Source organism: Dipodomys spectabilis, unplaced genomic scaffold, assembly GCF_019054845.1.
Source record: "Dipodomys spectabilis isolate Male_0828 unplaced genomic scaffold, ASM1905484v1 ptg000118l, whole genome shotgun sequence".
Lineage (NCBI taxonomy): Eukaryota > Metazoa > Chordata > Mammalia > Rodentia > Heteromyidae > Dipodomys > Dipodomys spectabilis.
The window spans coordinates 1,115,038-1,140,052 of record NW_024870795.1 but is presented as its reverse complement, the minus strand read 5'-3'; the positions used below and the strand labels follow the sequence as shown (position 1 = coordinate 1,140,052).

The window sequence follows — 25,015 nt, the reverse complement described above, 5'->3', positions numbered from 1 at the left end:
GGATCTCAGACCACAACGCACATGGTTGCTTCAAAAGACCTTCTATGTTTAAAGACGTCCAGATACTGAGCCTGGGGAAGGAAATGATTTGTCCATACCCAGATAAGCCAAGGCGCCTTTAGTAGATCTCGTATAGACTTCTAAGTTTGTGCATGTTAAAGGCAAGGAGAACAGAGTACCCTGGCTTTTCTCTGCTTTGGAAGACTTCTGCATAGTCCGGAGCCACCAAGACTGGGGAAGCTAGCCAGCTTCTAATTGAAGTAGCCAGCGGCACATCCACAGCTGTGGAAGCAATTGACTTGCCATTGCTGTATTGGGGATTTGTGATTGCAGGCCTGCTCTCCCCTTTGATGTACACACAGGTTGGGATCCCCAAGCAGCTCTGGTCTCCTGGCCCAGCAGAGCTGCTGCTTCTAAAGATAGGGTCAGTAGTCTGTTAATCCTTAAGATACTTGCGAGAAATACAAATGCCACTTAGAAATTTCCTGGACCCTGGTTATTTACCAGACTGCAATCCCTCTGGGAAGTATTTAATCCTGCAGCAAATACAGAAAGGCAAACATTGGCTTTAAGAGAATCAGAGTTCATTGTGCAGGCGGCAGGTGCTCCGGAAAGGACTGTGTTAGACAGAGCCAACACTCTGGGAAGAAATATCCTGGTTGCAGCTGCTTCAGGCACAGCCTTGGAACTTGTGGTTGCTCCAGAGGAGGAGGGAGCATAAGGCTGGGATTCCTCAGGCGCTTGGTGCATGTGCAGATGTGTCTGACCCCCCAAGGACATACTGTGGACATGAGGCCCACGGGCCACAGCTGCACCGGCTCACACGGCACTTGGAGCCAGGCTGCATGGAAGGCCTCGCCACACAAGCGTGCTCTTGGCTCACAGACGGGGACTCCAGGTGGGCGCCTGTGGGCTCAGGGGCTCCCCTCCCCGTCTTCCTGAGAGATGCCCAGCACTGACTTGTGGGGGATGCCGCACTCTTGCAGAGACTTGGTGAGGTCTGTGAACCGTCTCCTGGGCACCTCTATCGTCTCGATGCTGCAGTGTTGGTAGGTGGTTCTATTCTTCTGCTCGGCCACAGTAAGGACGGTCTGGAGGTCATCTGTGGGCCGGAAGTGACGCACAAACCTCTGGCCTGATGGCGATCGGACAGCAAGCAGCAGCCTGGGTTCTTGGTCTGAGGGTTCCTCCAGGGTTCCAGGCCTGGGGCTGCCCTGCCTCTTGGTGTGGATGACAAACTTCCTCTCTAGGGCAAGAGCTGGAACTCTAGAATCTTCTTTCTTTGTCTTCATGGTGCAGGCCTCCTCTTGATAAAGAGCCTGAATGCTGCTTAGTTGTAGGGAGCTAGCCTTCCTTCCCACTGTACCCAAAGCCTCCTCCTTCAGGCCTCTTCTGCTGATGGATGGGAGGACTGGGTACTTATTGAGGGAAGAGGAGGCCCCCATGGGTACTTGCAGTAGCTCGGGGAACTCATCTGGGACTCCCTGCGTTGGAGATGTGGGTGTACAGGCTCCTGGTTTCTGACTGCTTGGTGACTCAGAGGAACTGGCTGGTGGTGGAGAGGAAGGTCCGCAGTGAGAGCCTGACTGTGTGCCCTGTGGTTTGTGCAGACTGGGCCGCTTGCGGCCTTTGGCAGACTTGGGCCTGATGACATGCATTTTCAGTGAGTTTGGCTTCCAGATGAAAGCAGATGAGCTCTCAGCTGCTGTGTTAAGAGGGATGCGTTCTGGTGGTGCTATGGTCACAGGGCCTTCTGTGGCCATTGCTTCTCAGGGCCCCTAAGGAAGCAAAAACAGAGGCCTTGGGTTAACTTTCCTGGGACACCAGGATCCACACAAGGCCCTTCCCTGCAAGTGCTCAGAGCAAGCTTGATGGGGTCTCTCTCTGGATTGCTGGCATTTGGAGGGAGTGATACTAGCTACCATTCATTCATTCATTCATTCATTCATTCATTCCTCACACTTGGAATATATCAGTGAACCAAAGTCCTTTCAACTTAAATTATTAGAATGACAAACAACAGGTTTAACCCATAGTAACTAGGCAAGGGATTAAGGTAGGGGACTAATTCTTGCTCGTATGGGGAGGGGCCTTTAAGCTGGAGAAGATGGTGATGAAAGGGAATATGTCCTGAGACAGTCTAGACCCAGAGTCAGCCAACATTCTCTGTATATATTTTCTGCTTTGGGAAACAGAGTCCTGCCTGCACCGGCTTAGCTCCAGCATTGCTGCACAAAGTCACTGTGGGCAGTGCCTTCAACAAATGTGGGGCTGTGTTCAAGCATGATATTATTCACAAAAAATGGGGCAGGCAAGATTGGGCCCCTGGGCTCTAGGCTGTCAAGCCCGGTCTCAAAGTGTCCAGGGGAGGGGAGCAGCTGGGTGAAATCCTGGGACAGGCAGAGCTTGCTGTGCTCAGGGAACTAGCAGGATCCCAGCGTTGGCAGCCCTATACCACCCATGGACGAAGACAGATGGAGATATAGTCAGTGGCAGCAATGGCCATCATTGCAAAGAGAGGGAAAGTAACCATGTTAGGGCCTCTGCACCATGAGACAACTGGGCAACCACTCAATCTTAGCCAGGAATCCGGGCTCAGCTCTACGCCAGAGCAGGCAGTCACTTCTCCCGTCACAGCCCGTTAGATGGCCCACCCTAGCATGTTATTCACTGGAGAAAAACACACTCTGAGACCCCATTTTCCTTCTGCCACAGGCCTTCCTCCTTCCTCCTCTCCTATTCACCCATAGCTTGTCTGTCCTTCACTTTCCTTCTATCTTTTGGTTTACCCTTGCTAATATAGGAGGCTCCGCACAAATTGCTTAATGCAATATTAGTCCCTAACTGGGCTAGGAGGAGAGGATCCAGAAGGCCCTCCTACCAGAGCTTACAGGGAAGGTGCTTAGATTCTAGAGCTGGGGTGGACAAGCCCTTCCTGGCAGAGCCAGAGAGTAACTATTTGGAGTTCCATAGCCCATGTAAGTCTATCCTAACTCTTGTCTTTCAATGTAGCCATGGAGAATAAGTAAATGAATGGGTTGGTGACAACCAATCAAACTTCTTGTGGGACTCTGATATTTGAATTTCATGTCATTTTCATAGGTCACCATATACATGTCTTTGAACTTGGTGTTTTAATGCATAAAAGCTATTCTTAGCCCATGAGACACAAGGTAACAAATCACCCAGTTTTTATCTGTGGGCCATAATTTGTTGAACCCTGCTGTCCTAAAGCTAGTCTAAGGAAACTCTGGGTACACGTTAATTCAGCAGCTCACGTGAGCCAGAAGATATGGTAGTTGCCTGGTGGTCACACTCCTGGCTGGTGACAGAGTCTGAAACAGAATCCATGTCTTATGACATCTAGTTTTGTATTCTTTTGTACTAGAAACAAGTCACTCCTCTCCTCTTGCAGTCCTGGGTTTGACCTCAGGGATTCATGCTTGCGGGACAAGCATTCTACCACTTGAGCCATGCCCCAGCCAGTAAGCCACTTCTTGAAGGGGCAGTTTTGGCTTTCTCCAGGCACATCACATCTTGTCTGTCTGCTGCCCACTACCTTGCCAACACCCTGAAGCCCTGTGGATTAGCAAAGCACTGAAGCCCGATGGGAGCGTTCAGTCTTGGGGGAATGGAACTACCACATCTTGTCACACGTTTCAACACCCTTCCCCACTCCCTCAGCACCAGCACCTCCCACCTCCTCCTCCTGTCCCCCCGTATACCTTTCCTAAGATGTGGCTGACCTCCTGTTGGACTCCCTTGCCTCCCGCTGTAGGGACTTCCGTGGTGATTAATGCTTTCTCTGCTCACAGGCTGGCCAGCTTACTCTCTTGCTTACTGAAGATTTTCTGGTGATTTCCTCCCAACCCACGGTCCCCAAGAAACAGCATGTGTGGGCACAAGGACAGAGGACCAGGAGTCACAGGACCTCAGGTTAGTCTATTTCAGGCTCTGACACCAGCCAGCCATACGACCATCCTACCTTTCTGATACACAACTATTCCTCATTGAGCAGATTAGCAACATGACCTCAAAGATATTATTTAAATGCTTGTGAACTTCAGTCCCCCAACCCAAAGCAATGCACAATTCTGAGGCCTTAGAGAAAAAGGAAAGAGGTTTTGTTTTGGGTTTGGTGTGACTGGGAACCTATTGCTAGAACATTCCCCAGGGTGCTGGTGGTGTGTCTCCTAGTCCCTGCTAACCTGGGTCTTAGTCCCAGAAACACCAGGATGTTGACTCCAGTCAGCTACCTCCTATGCAGTTACCTCAAAACTGTGGGAAAACTTCCTGAACTGCTCACTTCCCTTCCAAGGCCATGTCTTCACTCACCTCAAATCCACTTCCTCCAAGTTCCCCTTGTTGACCAGTGTCATTCCACCCCTCAGGCTGTATGCTCTAATCTTGCCACTCTGCACTTTCCCAGTGTGGGGTAAATGGAGTCAGACTTCTCTCACTATGGCCTCTGGAGGGCCTGCACATCCCAAGGACTGGGAGTCAGCTGGCTCAGCAAATCTAGGTAACCTTGAGTCACGTATGCATGTGCCATCTTAGGTAGCCCAGTATGTAGCCTTGAGACTGGCCTTGTGTGGCCATCCTTGGCCAGATGCCACTTTTATCTAGAGAGGGTATAAACAGGCACCACACAAGGGCAGGTTAAAGCGTGGGATGACAGCGAGCTGCCCCTGAAGGACAGAGGTGGTGTCTATGATGGAATGCAGGCTGTGAATCTATGCTGGGGTAGACCAGTGTGCTGTGATGCTGTAGACCAGTGTGCTGTGATGCTGGGGACTGTGAGGCTGTTGCTACTGCCAGTGATTACTGTGCAGACAGACAGCTTTGAATAAACATGGCATGCATCCCCACTTTGCCTGGCATCCTGGTCTCTGGCTTTCCTGAATCAAAGGAGAACTTGAGAACACAACCCAACAACATAAGGGCATTTCCTCTTCTCCACCACCAAACCACCATGAACCCAAGCGCACAGTTCCTGCGTGTTCCCAACATCCTGTTGCATCCGAAATCTTGGACAGTGATCCTCCATTTTGCATTTTATTTTATTTTTTAATCCAAGTATTCCTAGAGCTACCTTTTCTATTAGGGGCCTTACCATTCCATCAGCTGTCTGTATGTATAGACAAAAGTTTATTAACAACATTGGCCTCTCTCATCCCATCCCAGATACTTTCTACTTTTCTTCTAGCATTTTAAAGGTCTCATGTTTGCTTCATTACACTCACAGCCTGAGTCTCTCTCCACTCTCACTTCCCACTTCTTGCCTATCGTTCCCACCCCAATCTGGCTGCCAGGATCTTAGGAGCCACTTCCTTAGCAAAGTTTTGACACCTGAAACACCTGCCCCTGTCCATGTTCACTTCATCTGCATTCTGTGAGGGCTGTGGTTTTTCTGAGTTCACTTCTCAAGTCTTTCACTTGCAGGAAGCAGCTCTGCCCTTTACATCAGGGTGACAGGAGAAAGACAGACCTGTCCGATGATGAGCCAAAGATAAGATCCACCCCCAGCCCCTATCCTACCCACCCTCCCCCACAGGGGAATGGCTATTAATTTGCCCACCGCTTCCACATAATCATCACAGGTTTGGCTTCCAACACCCACACATGCCTCAGGAAGGTTTATCTGTCAGTAAGTTTGGTAACTTAGAAACCTCTTCCTTAACAACCCTGATGTGAGGGAAAGTCATGTGTTCTTACAGGCACTCTTGCTAGATTATTTTTAACAGTAAAACTTGAGTATGTGCATGCACTTGCTATACCTTTTGGTACTATATAATTAGCTATGTTCAGGGGGTGTCATAATCAAGACACTCTGGTCATAAGATAACATGACTGCAAGCTAGCTCAAGAGAAAAACTTCAATTATGACTAATTCCCAAAAGCCCACTCATGGCTATTTAGAGATTTAACACCTCCTTCAGGTAAAACCGTTATATCCAACCTGATTTCGTAACCCACTGCCTCCTCCTGAGGGTAGTGACCATCTGCTACATGGGGGAAACACTAGTTCTCCCAGAATCTAGTGCAAGGGCTGGGGAGGTGGGGAAAACTAGTATTTGGGTAAGCCAAGCCAACTATGCCTTTCTTTTTTGGTGTATGTGGTATGAGGGCTTGAACTCAGGGCATGGGTGCTGTTCCCACATTTTTTTTTTCTCAAGACTGATGCTCCACTTTTGGAGCTAGTCAATTAGAGATAAGAGTTTCACAGACTTTCTTGCCAGGGCTGGCTTTGAACCGTGATCTCAGCCTCCTGAGTGGCTAGGATTACAGGCCTGAGCCACTGGCACTCAGCTTCCAACTGTGCCTTTTCTATTGCCACCTTGGGTCCCAAACTCTGCCTAATATCCTGGGTCCAGGCTGACCTCTGAAGCAGCCATCCTTAAGCCTGTTCAGTGCATTTTACCACCTCTAGTTCTGGCAGACACCCAACCACCAAGTGATCTGACAAGATCTGGGCGTAGGCATCCATCAAGCTGCCAGCTGAATAGGCAAGTGGCCTGTTTACTTAAACATAAGGGCTGGCTGCAGTGGCCTGCTAGGAGGCAAGAATCAAACACTGGGCACTGTTGCCAGGAGGGCAGGTGCCCATTCCTTAAGATTATCACCTGCTCCCCTGGAAGGAAGGAAAATCAGATAGGAGACATGCAAACAAGATCTCTGCATTCCAAGGGCACCCACAAAACCTATCTCAAGGTCAGCCCAGTCTATTTCACAACCCAAATTGAAACCAATAAAAGCAATAAAATATAACCACCCACATACCATCTGCTGGTTTATCGCAAGATGCATACATTTGAATTGGTCTTTTAAAACTGTTTATCAGTTAATATCACCTCCTGCCACCCCCCCCCCCCCCAATCCCTACCAGCCTCCCCTCAAGGCAGGCCTGCAGGATGAAATGGCTGCAAGAACCAATTAGAACATGGTAGTTGGCTGGAGAATGAGAAAACCTTGGGAGGAAACTTGGGGAAGATTTCTGGGCAGAAAGGGGAGGGGGAGGGAGGCAAAGATAACTCAATCCCTTCTGCTTTTCTTGGCAGCACTACAAGCAAACAACCTAAAAGTGCAGAGGGGTTGGGGAGAGGGGGCAAGAAAGAACTTCTAGAAAAAGAAAATTGACTCGGGTCAAAGGGCACAGGTCTGGGGGAGGCTCCGGCCTGTGTGACAAAGACGTCTTTTTGTGTCCTTGGTCTGTGTCCAGAGGCGCTGTGTACCCCCTCCGGAAGGGCATGGCCCCAAAGCTTTCCTAGGCTCCTCAGCGGTGGCTGCAGAGCCTGACTCTCCTCCTGCTCCAGTCTTCCAGGGATTTCCGCCCCCCTGGGGCCAGGTTTGAGGGGGTCCAACCCGGGTGGTTTGTGGGGTGTTTGGGGCTCTGCCCTCTCCTGGGGTCCCCGTGCAGGCGGGGGTGGGGGGTGGGGGGAGGCCTCGGGTCTGACAGCAGGCCTCGCTCACCTCTGCACTCCATCCGCCTGCGCCCGGCTGGCTGCGTCCAGCTGGTAAACAGCCCCGTCGCCCTGGCAACCGCCCGGGGTGGGGGCCACGTGCTTCCGGCCTGACCGGAACCTGGCTGCCCAGTGCGGGGCGGGAGGCCGTGGAGGAGCTGGGCCCGCAGGGCGGAGGTGCTTCAGGTGTGCCAGGTGTGGCCCTGCCCTGGGGAGGTGGCCCCGACCCCCGCCTGCACCTCCTCTTCCTCTCCTTGTCATCTCTAGGGGAAGGGGTGGGCCGGCCCCGGGTGTCACCCCATTCACTTCAAACTCCCCTTGTTTTTCTGTGACGTTGGGTTAGGCCCCGGCCCTCTCCAATTTTAACATGGGGGTTAAGATTCATTCCTGTGGTCCCTAGAAGCAGAGGGGCTGTTTTGGGGGTGTCTGAGCATGGGAGCCTCAACACCCGCACCTCCTTCCTGAGCCTTCCAGAGCCTTCTGGTCACTGGCACCCACACCTGCTCTGAGGGCCTGACCGCTTTGCTTTGGGGACGCTTTCCCCTCTCCCTCATCAGGGCGGCTACAGACTGTCACTTCAGCCCTTCTCTGGGTAAGAATTTCTCCCTGCTCCTGCTCTGCCTGCCCATGGGATGAGGCCAGGCCGCGTCCATCTGCCTTCACCGGCCCTCTGGTGGAAGGGACAGTGTGCTTTCTGACAGCTCTCCCCAGCAGGGCTTCCGGTTCCTCTCCTGCATCCTATCCATTCTCCTCAGTGACTCCTTCAAACCTGGTTCTTACTATGAAACCTCTTGCCTCCCCCTCCTTCCTCCCACTTGGATGATAGTCCTTGTCCTCAGCAGAGGAAAACCCTGAAGCCATCTTACGGAAACTTCTCCACCTGCCATGAGACCTACAAGCTTGACTATCTCCACACCCATCCATATCCCCAAGCTTTGTTCTTGCTTGTCTCTTTTTGCCTGCATGATTCTTCCCTCCCCAACCTTTGCCCCTTCTTCCATTTGCCTAATTTCCACCTGTCCTTCATATCCCATCAATGGATGAAGCCTTCCTTCCAAGTTGGAATTAAGATGACTCCAAACCAGGTGTGGTGAGGATCAGCTATAATCCCAGCTACTCAGGAGGAAAAGGTAAGAGATGAATGCAGTCTGATGCTGAACTGAGCAAAAACACAAGACCTCATCCGAAAAAAAAAAAAAAAAAAGCTAAAAAATTCAAAAGGACTAGGAGTGTGATAGAGTGCTTGCCTAGCAAGGTAGTGGCCCAGAGTTCAATCCCCAGCACTGTCCAAAAAAAAAGATGGCTTCAAAAGGAGTCCCAGCTGACCTTACTTTCTTCCAAGCTCTGCTCTAGAAATTTGGAATATGCAGATAAATAATTTAATGACTATATTATTAGAAGCCAGTTTTAGTAGATATTCAAGAATCATAGATTCATTCATTATCTAGCATTATGGCCAAATATTTGCTCTCTGGTCTATTTTGGACATGTAGGCACAGGATTTTGATAGGAACACAAGCCTAACCTTTCTTTTAAGACATTCAAAAGCTGGTTGAGAAGACACTTTGTACCTAGATAAAGAGATTATTTTCAGTACAATTTGAGCCAAAGGTGGAAGAGCAGGCACAGGCTAGATGCGAGGATCGGCAAAGAGCCTGGCACATTCTTTGAGGGCAGGGAACTGGGATCATTTCAAAGGCTGTGTACAGTCTGCTGATGTGGGAGAGGAAGTGCCTGCCCCATGGCCACCACAGACATCCAGGAGGATGGAGGAGATGGTGGCAGTTTTAGAAGCTGGTGATTTTTTTTGCAGTTTGGTGCTAGCAGCTTATTTCTTGTTAATGATTCTGTCAGAAATATCTAAGCAATGCTCTTCAGCGCCCACTCAGAAAAGATTAAAGTAGATTCTTCATCAGCTATTTTAACATCAACTAGCAATTATGCAATCCTTGGAGACTCAGATTGGCTTCTTACCTGCTGTATGCGTGTGTGCATGCATTTGGTCCGTCTGCCCCTGCTGACACCTGGTGCTGTAATGGTTGTGCCTGTGGCCTGTTTCATATTCAGCAGCACATACCTTTTGCTTTCCAGGGCCCTGTGGAAGAAAGGAAAGGAAACAAGCCAGTTCAGTGGTGAGATTCTGCTGCCTTTATCTTCTGACTTTCTCTACAGAGAGTGTCTTCAAAGGCTGCCCTGGGCTCAGCACACACACACACACACACACACACACACACACACACACACACACACACACACACACACACACACACACACACACACACACACACACACACACACACACACACACACACACACACACACGGCTATGTCCCACTCCACTCCACTCTCCAGGTCCAAATGGGCCTTCAGCCTTTTTATCTTGGGTCTTCAGTCTTGCCTGCTTCAGCTTGCTTCTTTCCTTGAAGTGAAAACTGCCTGCTCCTCCCAAGCCTGTTTTAAAAGCTGCCTCTTCTGTGAACGCCATTCTTGACCATCCTCTCCTCAATCTCCCATGCTATTTCTGGTCCCTTCTGGTCCAGTGGAATTTACCCAAGATGGTGCCATGCACCTTCACTAGATCAGCTCTCCTCCATGGAAGAGAGCTTTGCCTTAAAAGAAACTCAGAGCCTTCTGCTGGTGAGCTGGTGAGCGAGCTGGTCCCCAGATTCACTATACCCCCAGGATCCCACCTCTGCCACTGTGTTCTCAAGTGGCATTTAGAGCTACCTGATACACTGGGGTTGTAGGTATGGATCCTAGAGTCAATGCTTGAGTATGAATTCTGGTTCCACTACTTGTCAGTTGAGAACTTTGGATAACCAAGTACTTCCACATCTGTAGAATGGAGTTTTTAAGATTGGATTGTGGTGAGGGTGAAAATAAGTATTTCAGTGCCTGGCAGGTGGAGGTTCTTGGTGAGGGTTGATAATCTTTTTCTTGTTTCCATCTTACCACAGGGCTCTCCCTCAGTAGGTTACAAGCTCCTTGGGGGCAGGAATTTATAGATCGCAGAGTCCTCTGCTCTGCCTACACAATGCCTGCTCTCCTGTAAGTGCTCAGTAGATGATAATTAAATTAATAACGATGTTGGTGCTGATTCCAACAGCCGGGTCTTCTACCAAGAGAGCCACAAGCTCCCAGGTGGTATCCTTCAGGATACCAACTAGAAGCCTTAATGACCCCCCCCCTCCCACCCTGAGGGCTGGCCAGAGGTGGAAGCTCCAGTGTCTTAGCAGCTTGGCCCCAAAGAACCCTTGACCCCATCTTGAACTGGTGGCTTCTAGATTTCAGAGTCTCTACCCAGGGTCTTGCTATGCTGTTCCTTTAGACCTGTGGATGGAGATCACAGATAATGTTTAAGACAAGTCACAAGGCCTAGAGTTGCTCAGTTAGTTGTGATTCCTTGTGCATTACTTTTAAAGCAGACCTAAGAAGGACGTTTCTAGATAATGAAACATAATCCTTGAAGTACTGCAGAGTTGTGTTATTTCCCCCCACATCACTGGAAAATATCCAAGAAATGTGTTGCCCACTCTCCGGACTTGTGGAGTGGAACTAGCAGACACTGTCAGTGACCTTGGCTACCGTTAGGAGAGCGTTCACCTCCAGAACTTGAAGAATGTACCAGCCTCAGGGGGTGGAGGGGGAGGTCATCATCTCCATCTTAGATAAGGAAGTTTAACTGAGGAGCTTAAATCCTTCTGCTGGGAAATGGTGGAACAGCTCTGACTCTTTTTTGACTCAGAGCCAAAGTTAGTGGTGGAGACCATTGCTATCTCTTGCACAATGCAAACGTTCTGGCAACTCACGGTCACTAATGGTACTCCAGGTACAATACAGTTGGTGTGGGCCCAGCCATCTGCCCCTACACTCAGAGCCCCAGGATCCTACCCTTTGATGGTTATTGTTTGAATCATTTCCCCCGCCCTTCCTATTAAGAAAAGCCACTCTTGAACTCCAGTCCTTTTCAACTGCTGGGTCTCAGAGAAAGAGGCTGAGCCGTTCATTAGAATTGTATGTGAAAGAAGATGATAGTGGTATGTGCAGATTTGCTTGGTTTGTTTTGCCTTCTCATTTGAGTTTGGGTTACACAGCCCTCTCGTCTTCCAAGTAGAAAAAATGCTGAGGGATGAAGACTAGCCTTGGGCTTAACCAGGGCCCTGCCGATTTGCAAGGAAAATTGCAAATTTACCTAATCTCTGCCCTCCTTGATAATACTGAGATTGATAGCACCTGCCTCCGCAAAGACAATGTTTCATTGTCTTTGGAAGCACTGGGGATTAAACTCAGACCTCATGCTGGCTAGGCTGGTACTCTACCACTTGAGCTACACTTTTTGTTCTCATGGTGAGTTCCATATGGGTACTCAATGGGTTATAGTCACTGTTATTTCTATGAGCTGAAGAATAAGATTCTGATCATTCATTTATTCATTCATTCATTCCTCAAGTATTCATGGCCCACATACCATAAGGATAACAGTGTGAGGACTTAGTGAGTAGTATATGTTCAAAAACTGTGCAAAGAAATGAATGTAATGTATAAGATGCCTGTAATCCTCTTTTAGTGTCCAGTTCTACCAGTCATGGCTCTAAGCAGGCTCTGGGACAAGATGGACTTTGCTCCTCAGGATGCTAGCAAACAGGCTCTTTCCATCCTCTTTTCCTGGGAGGGAGGGGAGCTGACCTCAGCTGTCTGAATGATGCATTGATAGGCCGAGGGAAGCCCCTAAGGCTCTGCTGGCTGCTGCCTCAGAAGTTGGTGTCGAGTCTCTGGCCCTGTGCTCCGGGTGTTGATTCAGCACAGACCTGAGAGCCCCAAACCACAAGTCAAGTGGAGAGAACCATGTCCCTGTGGCCTAAGTGGCTCCCCACGAAGGTCAATGTCTGTGAAAACATCCCAAGACCTTGGAAATGCCAGATAACCCGGAGAGGGGAGGAGGCCTGGACTTGGAGTTAGGAACCAGAGACTGAGTAGTCTTGTGGATCTTTTCCCAGTCACTTCTCTTCTCTGAGTCTTGGTTTTCCTCCTCTGTCAAATGGAGAAGTGACAGTGGTCACCTGGTTGGGGTGCAGTGAGCAGGGGATGGGTGAATCAGAATGTACTGGACTCAAAACCTTTCCATGACCTTCCCAGGGGGGTTTGCTGCTCCTGCCTGTGATTTCAGAGGCCTTTCTTTGCACCGCACCACCACAAGGTTCCCTGCCCCATGGGAGCTGGCCTGGGCTCCCTAGAAACAACTCTGAGACAGCACCATGCTAGGAGGTTCCCAGGGTGTGCAGCCATGGAATAGACAGGCGAGACTGGGGAGCAGAAGAAGCCGGTGCTGGGAGGATCTGGCACACACAGGGTCAAGTGGCTATGCAGGGAGACACTGACACAGAGGTGACTGCTGGGGTCTCAGCTGATCCTCCAGGGAGCCGTGGGGCCACTATACCTTTCAGAGCTGTCCTGCAAGAGGCAAAGGCGGACCCTTAAAACCATTGCTGCACCAGGCACCAGCAGCTTGCACCTATAATTCTTGCTATTCAGGAGGCTGAGATCTGAGGATCACTGTTTGAAGCCGGCCTGGGCAAGACAGTCTGTGAGATTCTTATCTCCAATTAACCACCAAACAGCTGGAAGTGGAACTGTGGCTCAAGTGGTAGAGCACCAGCCTTGAGTGACAAAGCTAAGGGACAGTGGCCCTGGTCATGAGTTCAAGCTCCTAGCATTGGCACAAAAAATAAAGAAAGAAAAGAAAAGAAATTGTTGCTGCAAGCAGCCTGTGGTTAGCTCTTGGAGCAGAGGACTGCTGACTAGTGCTGAGAACGCAATTGCTGTACTTTTAGAGTTGGTAGGCGAAGCAAACTTAGAATTTTGCCCTTGCAGGGCTTTTGGTGGATCTTTGCTCTACATTTAACCTATCTGGTGTGTGCAGCCAGCTGGGCTAGACTCTGCTCATTAGCAAAGCACCCAGTAAGTGTTTTAACGAAAGTCTGATTTTGTTACCAGTCTTGGGCTAAGCCCCTTTCTCTGTCTCTTTAAAGTGTCGACACCTGCTTGTTCAAAACATGCCTTTCTTTGTGGACCAAACCCAGCACGACTGTTTCCCACCCCCCTTCCCCGTACCCATGGTAACAGAACTTAATTTAAAAAAAAAAGTCCAGGGCAGCAGTTGAGAGCAAGCTGTGGACAGAGTATGTGGCAGCTCCATGGCAGAGACAGAGTCCCTCAGTGTCTGTCTGTGGCAGAGGTGCCTGCTGGGGGCGCTATTTCCTCAGCTGATCATAGTGAAAAGGCCATGTTTACCTGTCATGGAAGCTGAGGGTGCAAACCAGTTTTATTTTCACTATTCCACCCCGTCCCCACGGCAGCTGTGAGCTGGTGAGGATTTGTTCACCCTCTCTGAACCTCTGCTGCCCGATCTCTGAAGTGATAATGGAAGTTGTGAGGATTGCATAATGTAATACCTGCAACGCCTGGGAAGTTTCTTTGTGAAGGTTTAACATGATTGATAAGAGATTTTTAGTCTCAACTTTCCAGAAGTGGAAACTAAGCATGAGAGGGTAAGTTTACGGCTCAGATTCCAGAGGTTGAAGAAAGAAGATGGAACTAGTCTTTCCTGAGCCCATTTCCATAGTGAACCATATCTGTGCTGTTTAAACCTGGGAGCACAGGGCCTACTGACTCCTCCAAAGGGGAAAAAAGTTGGAGAGTTAGTGTGTTGCCAAAGAAAGAAAGAAAGAAAAATTACTCACAATTTTTGCTTGCGTTTCTTGGGCTTCTGCTGGGACTTGAACTCAAGGCATGCCCATTTGGCTTCTTTTTTCCTTCAAAGTTGGAGCTCTACCACTTGAGCCACAGCTCCACTTGTGGTTTTCTTTTTCCTGTTTTTCTCTGGTTAATTGGACTTTTCTTCCTGGGATGGCTTTGAACAGTGATCCTCAGATCTCAGCCTCCTGAGTAGGTAGGATTGCAGGCATTGAGTCACCAGAGCCTGGCTAACACTTGCGGTTTTCGTGCCCTTCTTCTGTTTTATATTTGAGTCTAACACCAGGAAGAGTACCACATTCAGAGATAATTAGGTCTGAAAAAAGATCTAGCTGAGCCTTCTAGAAGCTGAAGGCTTTCAAAGCCTGTGCTGAAACTAGGGTTTGCCCCCAGATGACCTCATCCAATTTTGGCCATTTCCTCCCTAAATAGGAATTCAGCTGGCAGCTGAAGCAGGACCCTGACACCCTGCACCCCTGGTCTCCTCAGGAATGAAGGTCATCGCCATCCTCATTGTCTTCATCTCCTGCTGTAAGTACGAAGCCAGCTGTGCCACAACACGGTGCTCCTGTCTGCATCATTGCTGTGCCACTGGGCAAAGGAAGGGCACAAATCTTAGAAGAGAACCAGGCTCCTGCAAAAGTTCTGCTTCTGTCTCTGTTGTCTGTCCTTGTGCTGGAACCTCCTAGAACTATGGGAAATCCATGCTCCCTGACCATGGAGAGGACATTGCGCTGTGGTTTCCCCACTCCCCAGAAACTTGTCCTTTGAATGGTGGTTGCCTTGAGCAAAGTATCTCAAGGACAACACTCAGATCCTCAGTTCAAGCCCTAGGACTGGCTCCTTAAAAAAGTAAATAAAGTCATATGGATTCCAGCCCTATACTGCAGATACATTTCTAGCTAATTAGATTAATTCTTATCAGAAAGACAGTCTTAGGATGGCTTGTGGAGTAAATGGTCATTCTAAAGTCCTGGCTGCTGGGAGATGGTCACAGGCTGCCAGGTGGACGGGGGCCTCTTGGGGACCGTTGGGGTCTGTTGGGAAACTAAGAGACATTGCTGAATTAGCTGTGAAACTATTTATTTAAATCAATTTTTCTGCCTCTTCAGCTGACTTTTTGATCCTTAAGTCAAAAGTGTCAAAACCAGGTTTCCCTCTTCCCCTCATGGTGAGATTTACGGTTCTCAGAGTCACTGTGGGGAGGAGGACCTCCTGTGTGTGTGTGTGTAGAACTGGTGCAGAGTCTCATGGGCCAACTGAGCACCCTGGGGCTCACGCTCTGCCCATCCCCAGCACTGCTTCATCAACATGGTGTCTCACGTGGCAGTGAGACAGGAAGACGCCCGAGAAAACACTCTCCTCTCCTCCTTGCAAAACTAGGTTTATCTTCTTCAAGTTCATGTTTTGGAGTTTGCTTATTTTGTTAGGGCTTGGGCTTGAACTCAGGCCTGGGTGCTAGCTCTTAGCTTTACCCTCAAGGCTGGCACTCTACCATTTCAGCCACAGCTCCACTTCTGGCTTTTGGTGATTTAGTGGAGACATTTCGACTCTTCTGACAACGCTGGCTTTGAACTGCAGTCCTCAGATCTCAGCCTCCTGAGTGCTAGGATTACATGAGTGAACAGCCAGCACCCAGTTCTAAGTTTATGTGTTCACTGTTGTTATTACAAAACTCATATATACCTGTAATTTAAAAGTCAAACGAGTGTACCCCATCCATCCCACAGCCTGATACATTTCTTCTAGAGCTGTACACTTAGGTATTCAAACACTGGGATAAAAAAGTAATGCAGGCTTATTATTTAAAAAAAAAAACAAACAAACTGCCTAGCGGTGTACAAAATAAACATTGTCTGTTTCTTTGCTAGCCTGCCTCCTCACTCCCATCACCTAGAGATACTGCTATTAAGAGAAGCATATTTTCAAGACACATTTTTATTTTCCTCCTTTCAGTAGACAGGTGGGTGGTTTGCAGAGTTTGATATCGCAGATAATGTAGTGGTAAAAAAAAAAAAATCCACATTTGTCATTGTGGGCCCACTTTCATAACCATTTTTTAGAAGTAAAAGTTTCTCGCTCGGAGTTGGGTGTTGGAGGCTTATGCTTGTAATCCTAGGAGGTTGAGATCTGAGGATCAAGGTTCCAAAGCCAGTTGGGCCAGGAAAGTCTGTGAGACTCTTATCTCTAATCAACCACCAAAAAGCGTAAGTGGAGCTGTGGCTCAAGTGGTAGAGTGTTAAATTTGAGCACTAAGGCTGAGGGACAGTGCCCAGGCCCAGAGTTCAAGCCCCAGGACCTATGCGTGCATGCACACGTGCACATATACATGCACACCTATACACACACACACACACACACACACACACACACACAGTGTGTGTAGCTCTGAGTGCATTTGGTAGGGCTTTCAGCTTTCAGCTTTTCTAGTTACCACTGCTCCCCATGTGGTGGCCAGGGGCGGTAATTTTCAACTACTCAGGGGAAAACCCTATTTGCCATAAGAGCATTCAACAGGGGAACTGGGTGCCCATCCTAGGTTGCCAGGGTTGAGTCTGGTCCTAGTTTCCTTCCCATCAAAGAGGCTGAGGCCCTGGCTGGTCATGTGCTTTGTCTGAGGGCCCTGGCAGAGGCCCGCAGACCCCTGTGGTGCAGGCTGTGAAGGCCACCTTGTGCTCATGCTGGCTTCCTTGTTCCTGCTTCCTCCTCGGCAGGGCCCGCCCCCTCCCTCGGCAGCTTCTGGCAGTTCCAGAGGATGGTCAAGCACATCACGGGCCGCAGCGCCTTCTTCTCATATTATGGATATGGCTGCTACTGTGGACTTGGGGGCAAAGGGATTCCCGTGGACGACACTGACAGGTGCGTGCGAGCGTACAGGGTCCCACGGATTCACATGGAAGCTGGAGGGTGGGTTAGGATGCTTGAAGTGCTAGTGACAGAAACGAACTCGAACTTCTGCCTGGGAGGTACAGGCTAGGCATCGAGGATGCAGGCCAGCTTCTTGATGGTGTGACTCGGGAAGCTACCGGGGACCTGGCACAGCCGTGGGCGTCAGCGTGCTTTATGCTCTGCTGCGCTGTCTGAAATCCTTTTTTTTCTTTTTTCTTTTTGAGCCACTCTTGGGCCTGGGCACTGTCCTCTGGGCCTGGCACTGTCCTGAGCATTTTTGCTCAAGGCTAGCACTCTCCCAGCCACAGCAGCTCCACTTCTGGCTTTTCTGGTGCTAACTTAGAGATAAGGGTCTTACAGACTTGCCTGCCTGGGCTTAGCTTTGAATCACGATCCTCACATCTCAGCCTTTTGAGTAGCTAGATGACAGGCGTGAGTTACCAGCACCCAGCTCCAACTCATTATTTTTAATATTAAAGTTGACTCTCTGAATCCATGTCCATGTCCTCAAGTCTACCAGACATTGATGGTAAATATTTGAAAATAAAACGACATCTGGATTGGACATGTTCAGGAGTTCCCTGTCATTTCCTAAATGACACCATATGATGATAACTTACGTGGAATTAGGTATTATAAATCTAGAGACTGTGCAAGGCATTATGGGAGGGTGTGTCCTGCCACTTTGAGGGGCTTGGGTATTGCAGGGCTTTGGCATCCTTGGGGGTCCTGGATCCCATCCCCCTTTGATATGGAGGGACAACCACTTCTGTATTCTCCACTCCACCTTACCTCCCCCTGGGAGAGGAGGCAGGCAAGCCCTTCCCTGTTGCCACCCATGGTCCTAACAAATCTCATCTCTCTCGGCCCCCAGGTGCTGCCGGGCACATGACTGCTGCTACCAGAAGCTGAAGGCGCTGGGCTGCCAGCCGGTGCTGAACACCTACCAGTTCTACATCGCCAACGGGACCGTGGCATGTGAGTAGCTGGGCGGTGCCTGAACCGCCGCCTCCTCATTGTTGCTGTGATCTTTTGGGAAACAAGGTGTTTTTCCCCCCAGGTGTTTTGAGGTAGAAAGGGGGGGGGGAAGGGCAGGGGGGGGCAGCTGGAGGGCAGTTGTGAGAAACCAGAGCTCCTTGGAGACCCCTTGCATGGTCTTAGGGTCTCTTGTGCCCACGACTGAATCTCAGCACCCTGTGGGAGTGCAGAGCTTGCTCAATAAAAAGTTGTCGGCTGGCAGTTAGTTACACGCCTGCAGCTTCCCTTGGCAGCTGTTGCTGGAGAGCACTCTTCCTTCTTTCCGTCCCGTGTTATCAAAGCAGTTCAGCCATCTTTCAGCTGAACAAATATTTGTGCAGGGTGACTGTAGGCAATGCCCTGTGGTTGGTCAGGCGGGGGACACTAGGAAGGGCATGGAAGGGTAAAGGGAAGATGCCAGAGTGGGCAAGTGCACAGCGTCTACCTTCACGGAGGGCTCCGGGGCTCCTGAGCAGGCTCTGGGGCCAGGCGGTGGGCACAAGGAGGGCAAGTCTGCTCTGAAGAGGGAACACTGAAGGCTCTGGACGTTGGCCTCTGGCGAGCGCATCCATGCCAGGCTGGCGGGGGATCTGTGTCCCTTAGAATCTGCACCTGTCCCCTCTCCCTGCTCCCACCTGGCCTTGTGGAGTCACCGGAGCCACTGTCCTCACAGGGATGTGACCCACAGCTGTGTCTCTGGGCATTCATGTGTCCCTTCCCCTCCTTCCCTCATCACCCAGGGCTCAGGGCTTAGACACAGTGCCCAGCAATTCACCACCCAGGAGCCACAGAATCAGCACACCATCTTCCTGGGGCCAGCTCTAAGACCACACCACGCTGGCATGTGTCCCTCCTGCACAAACTCAGGGGGACTTCCTGAGTTGGAGCTCTTTGCCCTGGCCCAAAGCCACACAGTACTCCATGTGACACTCCAAGCCCCCATCTGAGGCAGGGAGTCCTGGGGCAGGGCTGCAGGAGGCCACCTGGCATATCATTAGCGTCACATAGTACAATACTTCAGTATAGTACAGGCCAGGGACAGGATCTGGCTGCACAGAGGACTGAGATGGAGTGGTGGGGTGCCTAGCTGTTGGTTAGTGTATATTGGGGTGTTTTGGGGGGTGCACAACAAATGTACCCCTAATCTTTTTCTTAGCATGGCTTATGGTCTTTCTTTCTTCCTTTTGGTTGGGGCTTGAACTCTGGGCCTGGGCAGTGTTCCTGAACTCTTCAGCTCAAGGCTAGTGCTCTACCACTTGAGCCACAGTGCCACTTCCGGTTTTCTGGTGGTTCATTGGAGATAGAGTCTCATAGACTTTCCTGCCCAGGCTGGCTTTGAACTGCAATCCTCAGATCTCAGCTGACAGGCGTGAGCCACCAGTGCCCTATGTGACTTTGTGCAGAATCTCAGGAGGTAGGGAGAGTTCAGGAAAGAGATATGGGGCAGAGGCTGGAGCCCAGCAGTGACCCTTGTCCCTGCGGTGTGTGTGCTGGACGGTAGTGGGAGTAAAGGCAGGGGCTGGGAGCCGACCCGGGAGCCTGAGGCCTGGGCTATGCCCCCCTCCTGGGCCACCCTGAGCCTCAGCCTGGGCTCTGACAGGCCAGAGCCTTGCTCAGGGCTCTGGGGGACTGTCCTCACCCTCTGGCACCCTAGGTTCTAATACAGGGACCTCTGCTCTCTTGCCTAGGGTTGAGTGAAGGCCCACTGGGGGCCAGTCCAGTGCCAGCACCTAGGCTGGGCACAGAGCGAGACAAGCTCAGCTCCTACTCTTTTGGCATAGGCGATCTTACAGACGCCCCAGAGCAGAAACTGCTCTCCCACACCATCCTCCTCCTCTTCGCCACAGCGAGACTGAGCCCATGGAGGGCGGGGAAGGGATGGGTCTAAGGCACAGGCAAGGTTAAGATGTCTGTACTGGAGTCTCCAGTGCACCGCAGCACCCTTCCTAGCCTGAGTTGTGTGGGCCTCCGTTTTCTCATCTAAGAAACACAGCACCGTGTGGTCAGCTTCTGAGGCGGTTACACATCCCCATTCTCAAGAAGATGCCAAGGCTCAGAGAGCTCGAGGGAGATGGCCATGGTCCCACAGCCAGGAAGAGGAGAGTGGGGATTCAGACCCCCTGGTCTGGAGGAAGGTGGTGGGCTGGCTCTCACTCTAACTCAAGTCTCATGTCTACCACAGGCTGGTGAGGTGCTCAGCACTGGCCACGGGAGGGCAGGGAGAGATGGAGTTGGGCCTCTTGGTGCCCCACATCTTCCCATGCCTGCTAAGAGGCCTCAGAGTCGGCCGAGCTGGCTCTGACTTCAGTTTCCTCCTTGCCCAACCAGGCCTCAGTCTCCCTATCTGTAAAGGAGACTGAATGACCCACCTCTCACAAGGTGGCTGGGTGACAAAAGTGACCCACAGGTGGGACTGGCTGCCAGCAGGTGCTTGCTGACTTCTAGTTAGAAGAGATTTCTGGCTCTCCCCAGACTTCCTGTTCCCCTTTACATGGCGGGAGAGTACTAGGGTGTCTTGATCACCATTTGGAGGTCTCATTGAGTCACCCCAGGGGTGAGGGTCACAGACGTTATTTACTGTCATGGAATGAAACCTCATCCTCCACACCCAGCTCAAAGAGCAGCCCCTGGGAGGGCAGATGCCTCCCCCTGCCACCCCCTCCCCTCCCCTAGCCTCCAGCGTTCTGGAAGCTCTGAAACCTGGCACCCAGGCTGGCTACACATGGGCCTGGGCCCCGGTTGCCTAGCAACCAGTGGCTCTTCAGGAGGGAGGGGTAAGTGAGCAGGAGAGAAAAGAAGCAACTTGATCTGTCCACAGTTCTTAATGCCACCAACGGATCAGCCACGCAGAGGAAGGTCTGTCACCAACAAGCCCAGGGTGCAGCCAGTTTGAAGGGACAGCTGCCCTCCAGTGTGGAGGACATCCCTCCATTGAGTGGGTTATGCAAGTACTTGGCACCCCTCTGCCCACTCGTACACACAGCCTGGAATCTGCTCCAGCCACCTAGACCACTAAGCACCATTGCCTAGGGTTGGGACTGGGTTGGGGGACACCACTGCAAGTTTAGTCTGCAGGGACCTTTCCTGTTACTGGGAAAGTACTGGGAAAGCCGCCTCATCACAGCTTTCTTTCTCTGTGCTCCTGGCCCCCTGCAATGATCTTGCCTCCTCTTTGTGTCTTTAGGCACAGACTACAGTGTGTTCTGACAGCAGACAGCAAGTCTGCCTTGTCATTCTAGATACGTGTCAGAGGCCTGCCAGGGGCGGGAGAGCAGGGGATGGTGTCAGTCACAGGCAGGAACTGAGGCTGCACCTTGTGTTTTGTGGAGGTAGAGTTCATGGAGGAGAAAGCGCATTCTAAAGCAGTCACCAGATCCTTTCTTCACGCCTCGGTTTCCCCTTCATCACGTTAGATGCAGGAACTGGATTTAGGCATGTTCTCTTGGTCTAGGGCCATCTTTTCTCCCAGGTCATGACAAACCCGTCCTAGCATGGCTGAGGGAGGCTGCCCAAGAGATAGCGCAGAGAAAAGACTGCGGCCAGAGACTTGCTCCAGAGGACCACACCTGAGAAAGGATAGGAAGAGCTGGGCGTGGTGGCCCACACCTGCAGGCTTGTGGCAGCAGCAGCTCCGGGAGGGACCCCAGGGTGCGCTGTCCCTGGGGACAGTGCATGGGGAGAGTCCCTGGGGAGCTGGGGCCCGATGGCCCTGAAGGCAAGCGGGATGACATAGGGTGGGCAGGCGCCAGGGAGAGCGGGAATGGTGTGGACAGCACATCACCGGGGCCCAGCCAGCCCCATGTCCACACAGAAGCGGGATGAGAACTCGGCAGGGCTGTGGACTTCAGAGAGGGAGGAGGACAGCAGGCAGCCTGCAGCTGGAGCTTGTCCAGGGGACGCACATGGAGCTCAGGACACATGGGGACCCGTGGCAGTCATCATGGGCGGCGTCTGTGGAGCATTCCAGCAGCCACAGCCACCTCACCATCCATCCTAAGAGGGAGTCCTACTGTTGGTCATGGGCCGGGGCAGCGGCACAGAGTTTGAACTCACAGCCTTGCAGTTGCTCAGCTTGTTTGCTTGGCGGGTGCTCTACCACTTCCAGCCCAGCTTTTGGCTAGTTCATTGGAGATAGAGTCTCTTGGGCTTTTCTAACTAGGGCTGGCTTTGACCAACATTTTCCAGATCTCAGCCTCTTGAGCAGCTAAGATTACCGACAGAAGCCATGGTGCCCACTGACCCCTTTCCACTCTTAACCCCACAAAGATGCCTGGGGTGGGCTTATGTAAAAGAAAGAAAAGGAGGAGGAGGAAGCGGTGCCTCAGGCAGACCCTCCCTGCGGGCCTGTACACCTGGGCGCACCCTGGGCGCGGGAGCTCTGACTGCTCCGACACCTCTTGGCTGCTCAGACAAAGGGCAGACAGCTTTATCTGAGTGCACAGCAGCTATTTCTGAGCAGCTTCAGGGCACCAGCACTTCAGGGTGCCAGAGGTGCAGTGATGATCCAGAGTCCCAGCCTCAGGGACCTCAGAGTGGGAGCAGATTGTAGAAAGTATGTTGATGAAATCCACAGTGACAAAAAGGGGAAGGGAGCTGGGAGAGAGCTCCAGACCAGGCAGCTGGCCTCTTTAAAGGACTGAGTTTGATCAAACTCAAAGGGGATGATAGGCCCTTCCGTTGAATCTGTTCTGAGGATAAGAGTTTTAGACCAAGAGGATATAGCACGCGCAAAGGCCCTGAGACACAACAGAGCCAGACACATGACTGCAAAGAGGCAGGTGTACCTTGGAGCACAGTGAGGGAGGAGGATGGGTTTGGGGGAGGGGGAAGGCATGGGAGTACGTGGTTACCACTACAAAGGTCTTGCCTGAAAAACTGGAAACCAGGAGGGTTTTTCAGCAGTAGCATGAACCTAACTCACGGGACACTGTAAAAACACTTCCGCCTATGAAGGAGAGATAACTGCTGTTAACAGGAGTCCGGGTAGCAGCCGGGACGATGGAAAGAAGGAGGCGGAGTGTGAAATGGCACACGTGGGGGCGTGTGTGGGACTCGCGGTGGGCCGGATGCGGGAACTGGACGGAGGGCAGGCTGGGCTCGGAGCAGTGGTAGAGGACATGATTGGCAGGCGGAGGGGGCGCTGGCATTCCTGGGCTGCCCTTGGGAATGCGTCCTGGTGGAGGTGGCTGGGGTTGGCAACCCAGAGGGTTGCCAAGAAGGCCTGTGGACACGGGAGCTGAGCCCTGGGGAAATGGGTCCTACCTGTCCCCGTGGCCCACAGGTGGCAGGCCACCATCATTGGGGACCTCTCCTGAGCAAGGCACCCTCCTGGCCTCTTGTGTTTCCTTCTAGGCCCCTCACAGCATTGAGGGACCCCGGATGTGCTGGGGGAAGGGCTGCAGGTGAAGGGGAAGGAGTCCCAGCTTCTCCCTTTCCTGTCCTCAACGCCGAGCGCCCCAGCCCACCCTCTGCCAGGAGCTGGGGTGGAGGGGGCCGGGGTGACGCTGTGTGTCTCTGCAGGTAGATGCTCCCTGGGTGTTGGAGCCAGCTGCTTCTGCGGGCTGCAGGCCTGTGAGTGCGACAAGCAATCCGTGTACTGCTTCAAAGAGAGCCTGCCCACCTATGAGAGAAACTTCAAGCAGTTCTACTCCGGCCACCCCCAGTGCAGAAAGCGCAAGCGGGAGTGCTAGCGCCACCCCCTGTCCCTGAGCGTCGCCCTCCCTCACATGGCCGCCAGCCCTGGGGAGGTGAGAAGTGAGGAGAGAGACTCCTTGCCCCACGGTGGGTGGAGATGACCAGGACACAAGGGGGACAACCCCTCCCAGGAAGATCTGGGAGGAGAGAGGCCCTGGATCTACCCCCATCTCCCCTCCAGCTCACCCCCACTCCGCTCCCAATCAGGGTACAGGGTCGGCCAAGAATTCAGATTCGTAACCCAGATCTGGCGGAGAGCGAGCGGAAAGGTGGGCAGAAAGGTCCCCAGGCATCACACCCGAGTGCAGTGTGGGCCGCAGGTCCCCAGGCAGGGGAACCGTGCTGTGCTGGCATCCCAGGAGTCGGGGTACCACGAGGACCCGAACTCCCACCCCTGCCTGGCCAGGGTTGGGAAGATGTCAAGAAACCAGGAGTGGTGGGGAGGGGGACATGGCAAATCAGCGGGGTCCCAGGCTCCACCCAGATGTAGGAACCTCTTATTCCACCAGATGTCCACTTTAATAAACATGGACGTGTGCACCCCGGGGGTGGGGGGAGGGGGTGGACCCTGGGCATGACAGCGCCTCACTGGAACGGGAGGTGGCCAACATGGCCTCACACTGGCCTTTCCCACCGTGATGCTCAGCCTGCTCACCCAACAGCGGGGTCTCCCTGAGCCGCACAGGCCTGGTGACTCGGTGCTCACTAGGAGGCAGGCAGAGGGAGGATCTGCTGGCTGAACTTGGCCTTGGCCTCTGTGATCCAGAGCACGTCCCTCTCCACCTGCCTTTTCTGCTCAGTGTCCCAGAGGACACCCCCTTTCCCTCCCCTCCTCCCCCTGCAAGTCTCCAGAACTGTGAGCTGCATTAAAGTTGTCGTGTTCTTCTGGTGTGGCTCGTGCTTGACTACTGAGCTCCATTCCCTGAGATTCCTGGGTTCTCAGCAGCTTGCCGGACGTGGAGGGCATGGACACCCTGTGGCGTGGCCCTTCCCTGGTTAGGCACAGGAGGAGAGGGCCCAGCTCACAGGACAGTGGGAGACACAGAGAGCTGTCATTGTGCAGTAGCTTGCCAAACACACACTGATTAGGCACCTCTCTGTGCGGGGCAGGGATGTTCAGAAAACATACCTAAGGGGCCAGGCATGGTGTCGTGCCCCTGGGGTTTGTGGCATGTGGCCGTGTGGGTGTGGGTGTGGCTGTG

The 25,015-nt window shown here is 51.9% G+C and overlaps 2 protein-coding genes across 6 annotated transcripts in view; one reads left to right on the top strand and one right to left on the bottom strand.

Annotated features, from left to right (window-relative positions):
* Pla2g2c (phospholipase A2 group IIC) overlaps window positions 1-24,699 on the top strand; it is a 68,333-nt gene extending 43,634 nt beyond the window's left edge. Inside the window, exons 1-7 of one of the 5 annotated variants that reach the window (XM_042688767.1) lie at window positions 7,581-7,646; window positions 8,507-8,590; window positions 9,552-9,592; window positions 14,646-14,744; window positions 16,928-17,072; window positions 17,977-18,080; window positions 23,640-24,699. In XM_042688767.1, the coding sequence (XP_042544701.1) occupies window positions 14,705-14,744; window positions 16,928-17,072; window positions 17,977-18,080; window positions 23,640-23,809 (459 nt within the window). In that variant the 5' untranslated portion in view covers window positions 7,581-7,646; window positions 8,507-8,590; window positions 9,552-9,592; window positions 14,646-14,704 and the 3' untranslated portion in view covers window positions 23,810-24,699. Of the gene's footprint in view, window positions 1-7,580; window positions 7,656-7,676; window positions 8,053-8,506; window positions 8,591-9,551; window positions 9,593-14,645; window positions 14,745-16,927; window positions 17,073-17,976; window positions 18,081-23,639 lie in introns of those variants that run through there. The other 4 variants (XM_042688765.1, XM_042688768.1, XM_042688766.1 and 1 more) reach the window with 4 other exon arrangements.
* Window positions 404-7,550, bottom strand: Ubxn10 (UBX domain protein 10). Its single transcript, XM_042688764.1, has 2 exons — window positions 7,471-7,550; window positions 404-1,778 (listed from the first exon to the last, which is right to left on the bottom strand). Exon 2 carries the CDS (start codon window positions 1,761-1,763, stop codon window positions 915-917), a length of 849 nt encoding a protein of 282 aa, XP_042544698.1. The 5' UTR covers window positions 1,764-1,778; window positions 7,471-7,550; the 3' UTR covers window positions 404-914.
* Window positions 24,700-25,015: the final 316 nt, after the last annotated feature.

Excerpts from the sequence above, each read along its gene's own strand:
- Ubxn10 (XM_042688764.1), bottom strand. The coding sequence starts at position 1,763 with ATGGCCACAGAAGGCCCTGTGACCATAGCACCACCAGAACGCATCCCT.